This window comes from Ruditapes philippinarum, unplaced genomic scaffold (genome assembly GCF_026571515.1).
Source record: "Ruditapes philippinarum isolate M1 unplaced genomic scaffold, ASM2657151v2 ctg7243_1_1_1_1, whole genome shotgun sequence".
Classification (NCBI taxonomy): Eukaryota; Metazoa; Mollusca; class Bivalvia; order Venerida; family Veneridae; genus Ruditapes; species Ruditapes philippinarum.
The window spans coordinates 32,495-45,173 of record NW_026866045.1 but is presented as its reverse complement, the minus strand read 5'-3'; the positions used below and the strand labels follow the sequence as shown (position 1 = coordinate 45,173).

General features: G+C 31.1%; 1 protein-coding gene across 2 annotated transcripts; it reads right to left on the bottom strand.

Moving 5' to 3' along the window:
* Positions 1-1,273: 1,273 nt before the first annotated feature.
* Positions 1,274-5,386, bottom strand: LOC132731106 (uncharacterized). 2 transcript variants are annotated; one of them, XM_060717222.1, is made up of 3 exons: positions 5,270-5,386; positions 3,704-3,837; positions 1,274-3,439 (listed from the first exon to the last, which is right to left on the bottom strand). In XM_060717222.1, the coding sequence occupies exons 1-3, from the start codon at positions 5,277-5,279 to the stop codon at positions 2,591-2,593; spliced, it is 993 nt and encodes a 330-aa protein (XP_060573205.1). In that variant the 5' UTR covers positions 5,280-5,386; the 3' UTR covers positions 1,274-2,590. The 2 variants fall into 2 exon arrangements, with proteins under 2 accessions (XP_060573205.1, XP_060573206.1); XM_060717223.1 differs by having other exon boundaries at positions 5,266-5,378.
* Positions 5,387-12,679: the final 7,293 nt, after the last annotated feature.

Sequence of the window (12,679 nt, the reverse complement as noted above, 5' to 3'; positions counted from 1 at the left end):
TAAACCCTTCTTTTGTTCCAGTTAGAGGTTTATAATGTGGGGCTTTTCAAACGTCTATGATAATAAATATAATTAATAATTTGAAATTCAATCGATTATTTATTGTTATTGTTCTAAATTCATACAAAGAAAAACCAATGAAACACAATAAAATAACAATATCATGAAGGTCTGTTTGTACGTTTCATCTTATAAGGTGTCATGCATGTGTATTGTTTTAAAACTCTTTAAGTTGTGTGTCTTAATTTTACAGCCTTACAGTTTAAATTAGATGCGTCATGCCAGCCCGCTTAGTTCAATCGCTTTGTAATTTCGACATTTTGTGGGTTTGACCTTTTTGCTGGCCAACTAAAATTACCCAGCAGTCTTTCGAATGAGATTTTAAATCGAGGTCCCGCGTATGAGTGCTGAAACACTTGGCAATTTAAAGATTGAACTGGAATTGGGGCACCTTTCTTCATCTGTATCGTGCACTGTCCTCCATAATCTAAAATGACTAATACTCTTCTGGAGGACTCGCCGATATTGGCAACCGGTGGCGAGTACAATAAACTCAAATACACACACAATAGATGTGTCTTCAACAAATGATACACATTGAAGACATTAAACCTTTACCGGCGCAGACATACTAATATTACTAAAAGCAATTGTAATGAATATGGTTGGAAACTAATTTAATGAACATTTTGTTTTCTTTTTTCAAACATCTTATCCATTTATTTAACGAAGGCAAATTTCCGCGTTTACATCAATCAGTTAAACATACGAAATGAATTAGGTGGGTCATAAAAGTAATTTATTTGTCTACAAGTTACCACGTTAAGATCCAAATGTTTCCGGTAAATATCTGTACATAGCGCTTCGTAATGAATAATATCCTATTTCCTGATTAGTAATACAAAATGTCATGGCAAATAGTATGCATCTTCATTATTTTTTTATTTTTGTTTAATTATTTCTTTTTTTATTTTTAATACTTTTTTTCATATTTTTTTTACCTTTTTTTGCCTGAGGGCATCACTTGTTTCGGATAAATATTTCGTTCTAGGGCTTCCATATTTATATGTTGTCTTTCATGTTCAATGACTTGTATTTCTAAGTGTCATCATTTATTTTTAACACTTTATTGCTATCAATAATGCATTGCATTTTTATGCTATATTTCATGTTGCTATCCATATTTATGTATTGTCGAGGTCAAGCGCAATATAACTAGCTAGGCGAACTTGTTTGGTATAAGGTAACAACACAAAACATAGGTTGAATGAAATAGGGCATTTATTAAATGCCATACATGACAACTGTTATATAATAACAAACATGGTATATAAGTTATAGCGCTAAGTGCACACCAAAGAAAAGTAAAGAGCTGTAATAAACTGGGATATATTACTGTATATTTGTAAGGCAGCACATCTAGTAAATCAATGCTCTGAAATAAATAATTTCAGTATAAAATTACGAATCCTGTATCAGATCGCATTAAATCTACCACAAGGTAGTTATAGATGCCCTGGCAGCCTTTATTTCAGATAAATGGAAAGGATTCAACAATTCATAAAGGAAATTTACATCCTAAAAAAACAGAAAAACATCAAAAAATATAAAGATACTACATACAATCATTATATTTATTCACTAACCAGATAGAAAAATCCTAACTGTTAAAATCATAAAGTATGTTTCATTTCTATATATCTTTCAATTAAATAAAAAATAAAATGTACATGAAAAGCAAGATGTTAAAAGAGGCAAATAAAATGTACAAAAAAATAAATGTTGTAGTTTTTTTTTACAGTAGATAATATTTTTTTCTTGATAAGAAAGCAAAATAATACATCGAGTTGGATTTACTTAATTTCAATAATTATAAAATATGAGTTTTGTATAAATAAAATTAATTCTTAAAACAAATGTAAAATAATAATATGCAATTCAACAATTAGAATTGTCTTAAAAAGTGACGTCGAACGATATAGTCATACACACCCTTCTATCAAGCCGACAACATGTATTATCTTTAAGACGATTTCAACTTTCTGAAAAAAAACGTATATACCACTAGTAAGCATTAATTTGATATAATATTAATATACATGGCTGGCGTGTTTCATTTGTCAGATTAGAGATTTTTAAAGGAAACTATCCGAACTGTTTACAAAATTATATGAAAGCTCCGTTTCCCAGACGCCTTCGTGACCAACTTTTGGAATTAAATCTCGTTGAAATTACAAACGGTTTAAAATTTATTATATAAATTCCAATGTTCAAAAGACGTAAGAATTAAGCATGACGTTATTTAGGTTTTACACTAAGCTCCGGTAAATTTTAAACAAGATCCTTTTATTGTATCAGGCACTTTGGATTATTAGAAAATATTAATGTGCGTCGCGTTCTTTGAGCTGCGCCGCTGTGGTGTTCCCATGGTAATTTATGGCGGCTTGAGACGGTACTGGATGCCATGAGATCGAAAATATTTTTCAATTAAATAGATTAAGACAACGTAAAATTTCTCAGAATTATAAACAACATTTGAGTATTTCTGGATCAACCCTCGTATTTTTAAGCTTATGAAAGGTTTAAATATTCAATCAAGACATTTAACACCGATATCCTCACCATGGTTACAATCGGTTGTGATGTAATCAATTGTACACGCAAACAAATTCCTTTCTGCACCAGTACAGTTCACATTGTCTAATAATATAGGACCAGAGCCTCGCCCAAAATATGCAAACGAACCTTTGTGACTGAAGCCTAGAGTCCTGCACGCGACTTTAGCTGCATTTTCATTAAAGTAATCATCGCACACTGTCCCCCATTTACCATTTAGAAATACTTCGAGTCTACCGGAAGAAGAAGTCGGGCCGCCAACCAATCGAACGTTTTTAAAATCGACAGCTGAAGAAAACAAACTTATAATTTCTTCCGATTTGTTATTGATAGTCGCAGAACAAGTGTTTAACGCGTCGGTTCCTGAAGTAAGCTTTTTTATTTCATCCCTAACGATGCGAAGATTTAACATAAAACTTTCATTGAAATTTGTATTTTCTTCCGATAAAGCACTAAGTTTTTCTTTGTTTGACAGTTCATGGTCTTTAATAACAGTTACGTTATTTAAAATTAAATCGAGAATGTCTTTTAATTTCATCACGTCGTCTAGTGTAGCTTGGAGACCATTTATCTTAGTACCTAAATCTTCTTTCCACAAATTAAAGAACAGCTTTTGATCTTTGAAACCCCGCTTTAGCCTTTTGACTTCTGATTCTAAATACACTCCCTTTGACTCAAGATTTTTCAGTGAATTGTCTGGAAGAGATGCTTGTACTGGATTAGGCAGGCGTGTGTTTTGTGAAAGGGATGCATTAATGATCACAGTAAGTCGTTGCAATTCTTCAAAATTTCTATCGACAGATTCTCTCAGCATACCTATATCCTGTGAACAAAATAAAATAAAAAAGTTATTAGATAAAAGAGCCAGATAAGCAACAAGAGTCTTATCTTAAAACAACATGTTAAAAATAACATGAAATTGAGAGGTAACAGTGTATTCTTTCTTTCATTAATATATGGACTGTTTTAAACCACAATGCCAAAGAAGTCAGCTTTTCCCTATTTCAATACGCCAAAAATTAATCAGGCGACCTAGAATGCCTTTAAACTCTTTGATAGTTTCAGACGCTTAACACGTTTACCTTACCTGAAAGGTCAATGTTTGCAATGCAAACATTTTTCGCTCCAACTCCCTTAAACGATCACCATACACAAACACCACGAAAAGAAACTGGATGCATGTTTTGGCGGCAATCATGTTACTAATAACTGTATCCTCACCTAAAAATATCACATCATAATACAAGTTTTAATCAAGAGAGCAATCATTCGGACTAAATATAAAAAGCAAATGAATAAACAACAGTTTATATCATTGCCTCTATTTAGAGACATATAATATTGCACACGTTTTCTAATTCGACAAATTTCGTTACTTTCTTTTCTTATTAATTTCATGTAAATATACATGTTGTAATTGATTGATATAAAAATAATGTGAGGTTTCTAAACGCATTCTAAGTAAAAAGCGTTGGTTGGAAAAGATGAAGAATTTCTTGAACTTTTCCATTTCCATGTAGCTAGATTAAAAGCATAAACAATTTTCTTCTTTTTTTCTTTTCATATTAATGTGTTCATATAACAGACATCAGAAGAGATTGCGCACTATTTGTCTTATAAATATTGTAAATTTCAATGTAGGGTAGTTTCATATTAATTATCTATAAAACAAAAACGGACAGTTATTTTTTACTTTCAAAATTATGCAGTGGATGTGTAAGTGAAGCAAAGAGGACACAAACAAACGCCACTTATGTGTGTTTATAAAATAAATTTACAATGAAATGGCTCATTTACTCGGGTATCAATATTTTACGTGAAATGAGAAAAACTGACTGTCACAAGGAACATCTGTTTGCTAAATTACATGATTGGTCCATAAGTATATATCTTCAAAAAAAAGAGTCAAAAACAGACTGATCAAAACAAACAGACTAAAGCCTCTCTGGATTTGCGTATGGTCTTATATTAACAATATCAAACATAGAGTTCAAAACATAAAACGTTCAATCAAAGTATTCCTTGACATGAGCTTACTTACAAAAAAATTAAACACTATAAAATACAATACGTAATCAATTGTCTAATCAATAATAAAATTGATTACTTAGCTCCATCCCGCGCACACATCTCCATAACATCACATCATTAATTACCATAAGTGATATTACATTACTATTTTATTGAAGTTCAATAAATCTTAATGAATCTTGTTGCCCTTTTATTCCCAAAATTTTTACAATCATTCTAGCGAAATGATTTTTAACGTTTCAGAACATTGACAACAAATTTGACAAGAACAAATGATGAAAGGATTTTCTTAAATATTACTTTTTTCTGTTGCAGTAAATATGTTCAATAAATTGATAATAGAGACATGTGATTTGCATTGCGTATATCTTTTTTACACAACTGTTTGTTATAAAGACATATGAGAACATATTTGTTTAATTGTTCAGTCCATTATTTCGCATAATGGACGGCTTTTTGAAGCTTCTCCTTATTTATATAGCAAACATGTTTTCAAAATCTTATTTTCTCTTATTGAGACTTTTGTTGAAATAAATTAACACAACTTTTATACAACGTATATTTTTCTTTCAAGAAAAAAATAGAATATCAGTTGCAAATAAATGAATTGATACTTACATACGCTTAAACATAAAATAAAAAAATGTCTATTTTCCAAATAAAACTAAATGTATCGCGATGGTTTGCACGCAAGCTCCAACACGTTTGAAAACAACTCTGAGACCTTGAAACTAGTTGTTATGTTATTTGCGTTTCGTTTTATGTAGTCCTTTACAGTTTTAGCAATAACACTTATAAATACTTGAAAAAGATCATTATAAAATGTAAAAGACTAAGTGGGAGTGCCACCCTGGACATATCTCGAGCTTATATTGGTAATTAAGATTGAAAGTTTTTATATAAAATGTCGGCTAAGTGATGTGAATATTTTAATAAGATAAACAAATCAATCTCCAGATAAAAAGACCAAACAAGTTTACCACAATGCTCACAGACTTTAAAGGAAATCTTTTTGTATTCGTCGTTCTATCACACCAGAAATTTTCTGTGATGAAAAATATGTATGTACTATATGAGTGTTTGAAATAATATCGGAAGTAAATCTGAGTCAAAGCAGAAACGCTTTAAAACAAACATAGACAACAATGAAATAAAACAACGTTGAAAAAATAATATACATTCACGAAAAACATGATCTTTTGTTTATCTAATTATTTTAAAATCGTTTCGCCAACGTAATGTTTTTGTTAGAAATTAAATTTTCAGTACTTGCAATACAGATCATGCTATATAATATGTATGTTTACTACATGTACATGCCATTTTATTGCTCATATTATTTTAGAAGGCAAATCTGGTGTTGTCTCAAATCATAATGTTCAGAAATTGCCTAAACGGAAACCCGTATTTCGCTGATTTTAACCCGTGATAAAGACAAAATGTATACGAAATCAAGGACATACACTTAATAAGAGATTTGTTAATTTGGAAGATTTTATAATCTACCAGGAAGAAACCGTTAAATCAAATAGCATACGGAGTATTAAACTATATAAATTCAAGATGAAAAAATAATAATAAAGAGGGTAAAAAAATAACTCAAGCCTCTTATATATTTTTGTAAGTTTTGTTAACATAACTTTAATATTTTACATCATACATTATGATTTTTTAGGTAATATAAAGGAAAATTTTACTAAAAGGCTATTTTACTCTGTTAACATGTATATGCAAGATTGTACACATAATATTGCAACACATCTATTTTTATCAAATTATCAAATAATTTGTTACACAAAATATTTACCTTTGTAATCACACAAATGTTGTTTGGATGGTTGGCATCAACAAATGGAGTTTTATACGAATAATCTAATACTATATATAAAAAAAGAACAAATTGCCGATCAAACAAAAAACCAATCATACCACACGGATATCTCCTAGCCATACTCCTTGACATTGAGCTATGCGGCTTGTATTTCTTTAAAGGAGAACCTCAGATTTATACAATTTCTTATCGGCAACTCAATCATACAAATTTTGTTTGGCCGGTTGGCATCAGAAAATGTTTTGCTTTTTTACGAAGCATTTTACTTTTTACATGACTGTATAAAGAAAAAGAAGAAGTTGTCGGTCCAAAAAAACGACATTTCAACTCGGAAATTTCCTAGCCATGTTCTTTCTGTAAATGAGAGCCTAGAAACTAGTATTATTTCAAATCGGCAACGCAATCACACAAAAGGTGTTTGAACGGTTGGCATCCTAAAAAGGTGTTGTTTTTTTACGAAATGTTTTACACTTTACACACTATAAAAAGAACAATCGTTGGTCATGACAAAAATTTTGGACACATTTTGCGCATTTCTCTTGTTCTCTCTGCGACCTAAAAGAAGAACCGTCATGCAAAGCCCCAATTCGCCAAAAAACTTACGGATTGAATGTTGTAACCTCTCCAGTAAAATCACAAAGATTTTCTATAATTACAACAAAAAATATTGTTTCAGCTACACAGATGTTGCAGAAACTAAGAAGATCGCGCAAGTGAATAGCACCCTAACCAGGAAAAGCACAAGCAAATTCTGTGAAAACATAATAAAAAAGCCGAAAAAATATAATTAAACCATTGTTACAGTAACTGTTTTAATTCATTAATTTGATTGCAACTCTTAAATGATCACCATTATGAGTACAATAATTGAATTGCTACCCCAAGGTCAAGGTCACACTTACAGATCAAATGCTAGAAAGTCTACATTCCGTGTCTATTCATAACATTTTAACCGCTGCAATGTTTTTGAGACAACTTGGCAGAAATGATCACCATTATGACACCATTATGACACCATTGGCAGAGCACAATAATCAAGTAACAACCCTGAAAGTCAGGGTCACACTCAAAGGTCCAATGTAAAAACATCTATTTTAAATGTCCACTTATTGACAATTCAAAAGTTTTAAAATTACTTGGCACGAATGATCCCAACCATGACACAATCTGCAAAGCTCAAAATCCAGGTTGCTACCCCCAAGGTCAAGGTTATACGTTCTCCATAACTTTTTGACTTTATGGAAGTATTTAAATAACTTGGCAGAAATAATCACTATCGTGAGACTATGTGCTTATGATATGCATGAAACAACATCAAGGTCACGGTTGGTAAAAGGTCAAGAAGTACACATTCATGTTCACTGCGGAATGGGATTTAGCTGTCCTTTAGACTCCGTTGTATTGTTTTGTATGGATGTCTTGAGATAATAGCTAGATAGTGCTATACTAAACATCTAGGTCAAAAGTGTGTTGAGTTTTTGGAACTTATTGTGCAGTACGCCACTCATTTGCAGAAATATTCAAGTTAATCAGATGATTGTTTTTTTGTCCGATTTGTATTTTCTTCATATGTTTTATTGTATTTTATCATTATTTGTCAATGGTGTAAACTAAGATTCGATAAATGATAAAAGAATATATGTTTTTGCAAGGCTGGCAAGATTGTTTTACATCGCTCAGGCGCATTTATGCTATTATTTACATTTCTCAAAACTTTTGTTTTTGGTATCTTGTTACAGTTTCCAAAGATAAGCACCAAAAAAACTAATTTGTTACATACACGAATTATCTTTAGGTTTTTTTTGCTCTGTCGCCAATTGGTATAATCATACGGAATTAGTTTTTTGTATGGAAGTCAAAATATGATTAATATGATTAAAGGAGCTTTTTTTCCCTTTTTTTGTTGGACTTTAAGACACACGAACACAGTGCAGGTCTATTGGCAATTATCCAGCTTTACTGGTGGAGGTGCCCTTCCGTGCATTATTTCAGGCACGAACGAATAACTGCGAAGAACCATTCCGTTAGCTAGCTTGATAATTTCCTTACATGAAAGAATTCGAAGTCCCTGCCGGGGTTCGATTCCACAGCAATAAGTTGCAAGTTGTTTGAAGTCAACGATCTTAATCACTAGGACACGGACGTTTTGGCTCTGAGGTTAAAAAGCCTTTAAACATTTAATCTAAAAAAAGATTACAGTAAGACATACAATATGGAGCATTACAGGAATCTTGAATGACTTTATATCTAATAACCTGAATCTTGAAATACTTTTTACAAATTGAAACAGAAGTTTGGAAAGTATGTCATGTCTTATTAACCTTGATGCCGATCACCAAACATTGCCGCTTTCGCTCCCTATTTAGGTTCTTCAAACAATAAAGACATATTTATCGCCACTCGGACTTTACTATTTGCATTTTTGTATCAAAGTTTATTTTTGTATAATTGATTCTTTTTTTATTGTCCTTTAGTCAAAGCCGACATTATATTAATATTTCTTTTATGGACATCTTCATAATGGCGAGAAACAACTGAATAATAGTCTCAGCCAAACTAATAACGAGAGTTATGAGGAGTGTATCATCGAAAAATTGAATAATTTCTTTTAAAGTAATCCAAGAAAGAAAATTCGTTTAAATAGCTAAAAAAACAAGGCAAATAAGAAACAAAACAAAATAAAATCTATAAAAACATCTACCCCCTCCCTAAAACAAGAAACAACATTAACAACAACCAAGAAAACAAAAAAATGTCATAAAAACGCGTAAAAATTGCCATGACATATAACATTACATATCTGGAAACAGGATAATCATTACGAAACACTATATACAGATATTTACCGGAAACATTTTGATCTTAACGTGGTGACTTGTAGACAAATAAATTACTTTTATGACCCACCTAATTCATTTCGTATGTTTAACTGATTGATGTAAACGCGGAAATTTTCCTTCGTTAAATAAATGGATAAGATGTTTGAAAAAAGAAAACAAAATGTTCAGTGAATTAGTTTCCAACCATATTCATTACAATTGCTTTTAGTTATATTACTATGTCTGCGTCGGAAAAGGTTATATGTCTACAATATCTACAATGTGTATCATTTGTTAAGGACACAGCTATTGTCTGTGTATCTGAGTTTATTTATACTCGCCACCGGTTGCCCATATGAGCGAGTTCTCCAGAAGAGTAATAGTCATTTTAGATTTAGGGGGATAGTGCAAGATACGGATACAGAAATATGCCCCAATCCAGAAACTTATTCTGGTTGTTTAGAATGCCAAGTGTTTCAGCACTGATACGCGGGATCTCGATTCAAAATCTCACCCGAAAGATTGCTTAGTAATTTTAGTTGGCCAGCCCGGGAATCGAACTCACAATGTCGAAATAACAAATCTCACGCTCTTACCGATAGAACTATGCGGACTGGCATGACGCATCTAATTTCAACTGTAAGACATTAAAATTTAGACAAACAACTTTGAGAGTTTTAACACAATACAAATGCATGACACCTTAAACATGAAACGTACAAACAGACCTTCATGATATTGTTATTTTATTGTGCTTTAATATTTTTTCTTATGTATGGTTTTGGAAAATAATAATTAATACTTGATTGAATGCAAATTATTTATCATCTTTTATTACAGATGTTTGAAAAGCCCTACATTATAAACCTCTCACGGGAACAATTAACGGAGTTGCCTTCTTGCCTTAGAAAGACATCGAAAAAATATGAACAAAACAAAAAAAAACGAATTACAAAATTATGAAACCGACGAGAGGCGTTAATTTAATTTGTTTCTTTTTTAATTTCTAATCAACCAAATTATATCATTTTAATGACTCGGATTCTTTAAAAGAAAACTACAATTCAATTTCTGAAACTTGATATTTTTGTTCATAAAATCGTCTCATTATTGAAAATTAATTAAACAACGTTTCAGTAGCAGCTATTTTATCAAGCTAATGACATTATGAATTCATATCTCTGCAATATTTTCTTTAATAATTTAACCTTGAATTCTCTGTTATGTTTATACAGTTTCGCCCTCCGTATTTTAGAAAATACAAGTTTTCCTGGTCAATGTTCGAGCCGTTATACATGATATGTTTAAAGAAAGCACACAAATTAATTATACTTGTATGAATCAAGATATGCTTTAATAGAATAATTCAATGGTCATTGCAACTTGAATATAAAAGCAAAAATGAGTTACATGTTTTATAACACACTTTGTAACTTTGAATCATATATCTTAATTGTAAAGATGAATTACTGCCATAACTAAGTAAATCTGCCCGATTTGTTTCCAATCCTTTTGCTGGGGATTAAGCGCCGGTGATAGGGGGCGTAAATGATACTTCACCTTTTATTATCTCTCATTAACAAAAATCTGGAAACAAAGTTATCCCTCGGAAGCATTAAGCACAACAAAATTAAGAGAGAATTGCAGGCTCGATTTCATTGAGTATGTACATGAGGGATAATGAATAGGTGCAATAATGAAAGTCAATCAAACCGAGATTATGCACATCGTCTTATTATGGTGATCACTTGTGCCAAGTTATTTTGAAAAAAAAATCAGCGGTTAAAAAGTTATGGAGCGGACGTGAAAGGTTTCGGACGGATGGACGGACGGACGGAAGTCAAGAGAAAATAACTAAAAAAAGAACATGACAAACGAACAACTGTGTACATATTTAATATATTCTAGTACACAATGCAGTCTTTACAAAAAGAACATGATACTGATTGTTAAAATATTTTCCTATTTCTTCAGTCCATAGCAAGGAACAAATGAATATTTTTAATATATTCTGGTAGAAAATCCAATCTTTGCAAAAAGAGCATGATGCTGATTTATAAAATACACTGTATTTTCCTATTTATTCAGTCCCTAGAAATGAGGCGAAAGTCTTATATAAAAACGATAGTCACTCAAGTACTTTATTTTGAGCATTTCTTTCATTTTACCGATTTCCATTCATACAATGGGATAGACTTAGTTACGTTGACATTGTTCACTTGCTATGGATTTTCATTCAAAACCATGAATCTAATTCTCTAGCACGCATTGTCAGAAATACAAGAAAACGGCAAATGCTTTTAATGTCATAAAGCCATTTTCTAGCAAGTTGGATTCAATTCAAATAAATGAAAATTTGGTTTTTCAGAGTTCACAAAAGATGAGGTGATATCATTAGAACTGATATCAGTGTTCCATGCCAAAGCATTATCTAGCTGTATATAAAAGTAATATGTACCATGAAGAAAAAATAATCGGCTCGATTTTGCGTGTGATTTCTCTTTGTATATATAGAGAGAAATATATATGTAAGTACATAATAACTTTATTAAAATTGTTTTCCAGAAAAAATATTTGAATAAATTCTTATAGACATGAGGAAGGACTTAATCTAATAGCTACCTTTACACACAAAGAATTTGACTTTATAAATAAGCGTAAAAATAATATATTAGCCCTTATCTAAATTGTGAAAAAATGGCTGTGGAAATAAGCGTGAAAATAATACATTAACCATTATCTTAAATGGTTATGTCTATCTTATAATCTGGGGTAAACCATTTATCATTAATTTTGGGGAAATTTTAAAAATAACCGCTGTCTGAATAGTGAACAGTGCAGACCATGATCAGACTGCATGGATATATCGGCTGATCTTGGTCTGAACTAGTTGTATTGCTAGAGTCTGTAGCTAACAGCAAACTTTAGGTTAAATAACTTTAAACAGTTTCGAGTGAAAGCTTTACTCATAATTTTAAGGCAAAGTAAGTAGGAGAAAAACTCGGTAATTTAAAGTATATATTTACAAAAAGATCTTTGTCAAGAATAGAAGTAAAATTAAATGCATGTGCATTAATTTACCACACTGGTAGTAAACTATTAATAATGGTTGAAATATTGTTTTGAAGTTTCAATTTGAAAGTACATTTGAGCTCATATTTGCGTTAATTTAAAAATGTACAATATTGATGTGTTTTGTAAAATATCAAATAAAAGTAATAGTTACCTAAATATCATTTTTCTCACTAGTTAATGAACTATTTGAAGCATTTGAGTTATTTTACTAACAAAACATTTCAAACTTAACGAGATTTGATTATCTATGCGCCGTTAATATTGTTATTTATTAACACAAGCGCTTATTTTTCATCCACATTTCTTA

Excerpts from the sequence above, each read along its gene's own strand:
- LOC132731106 (XM_060717222.1), bottom strand. Across the intron at positions 3,440-3,703 it reads TGCAAACATTGACCTTTCAG|GATATAGGTATGCTGAGAGA; the intron begins GTAAGGTAAACG and ends TTTTGTTCACAG.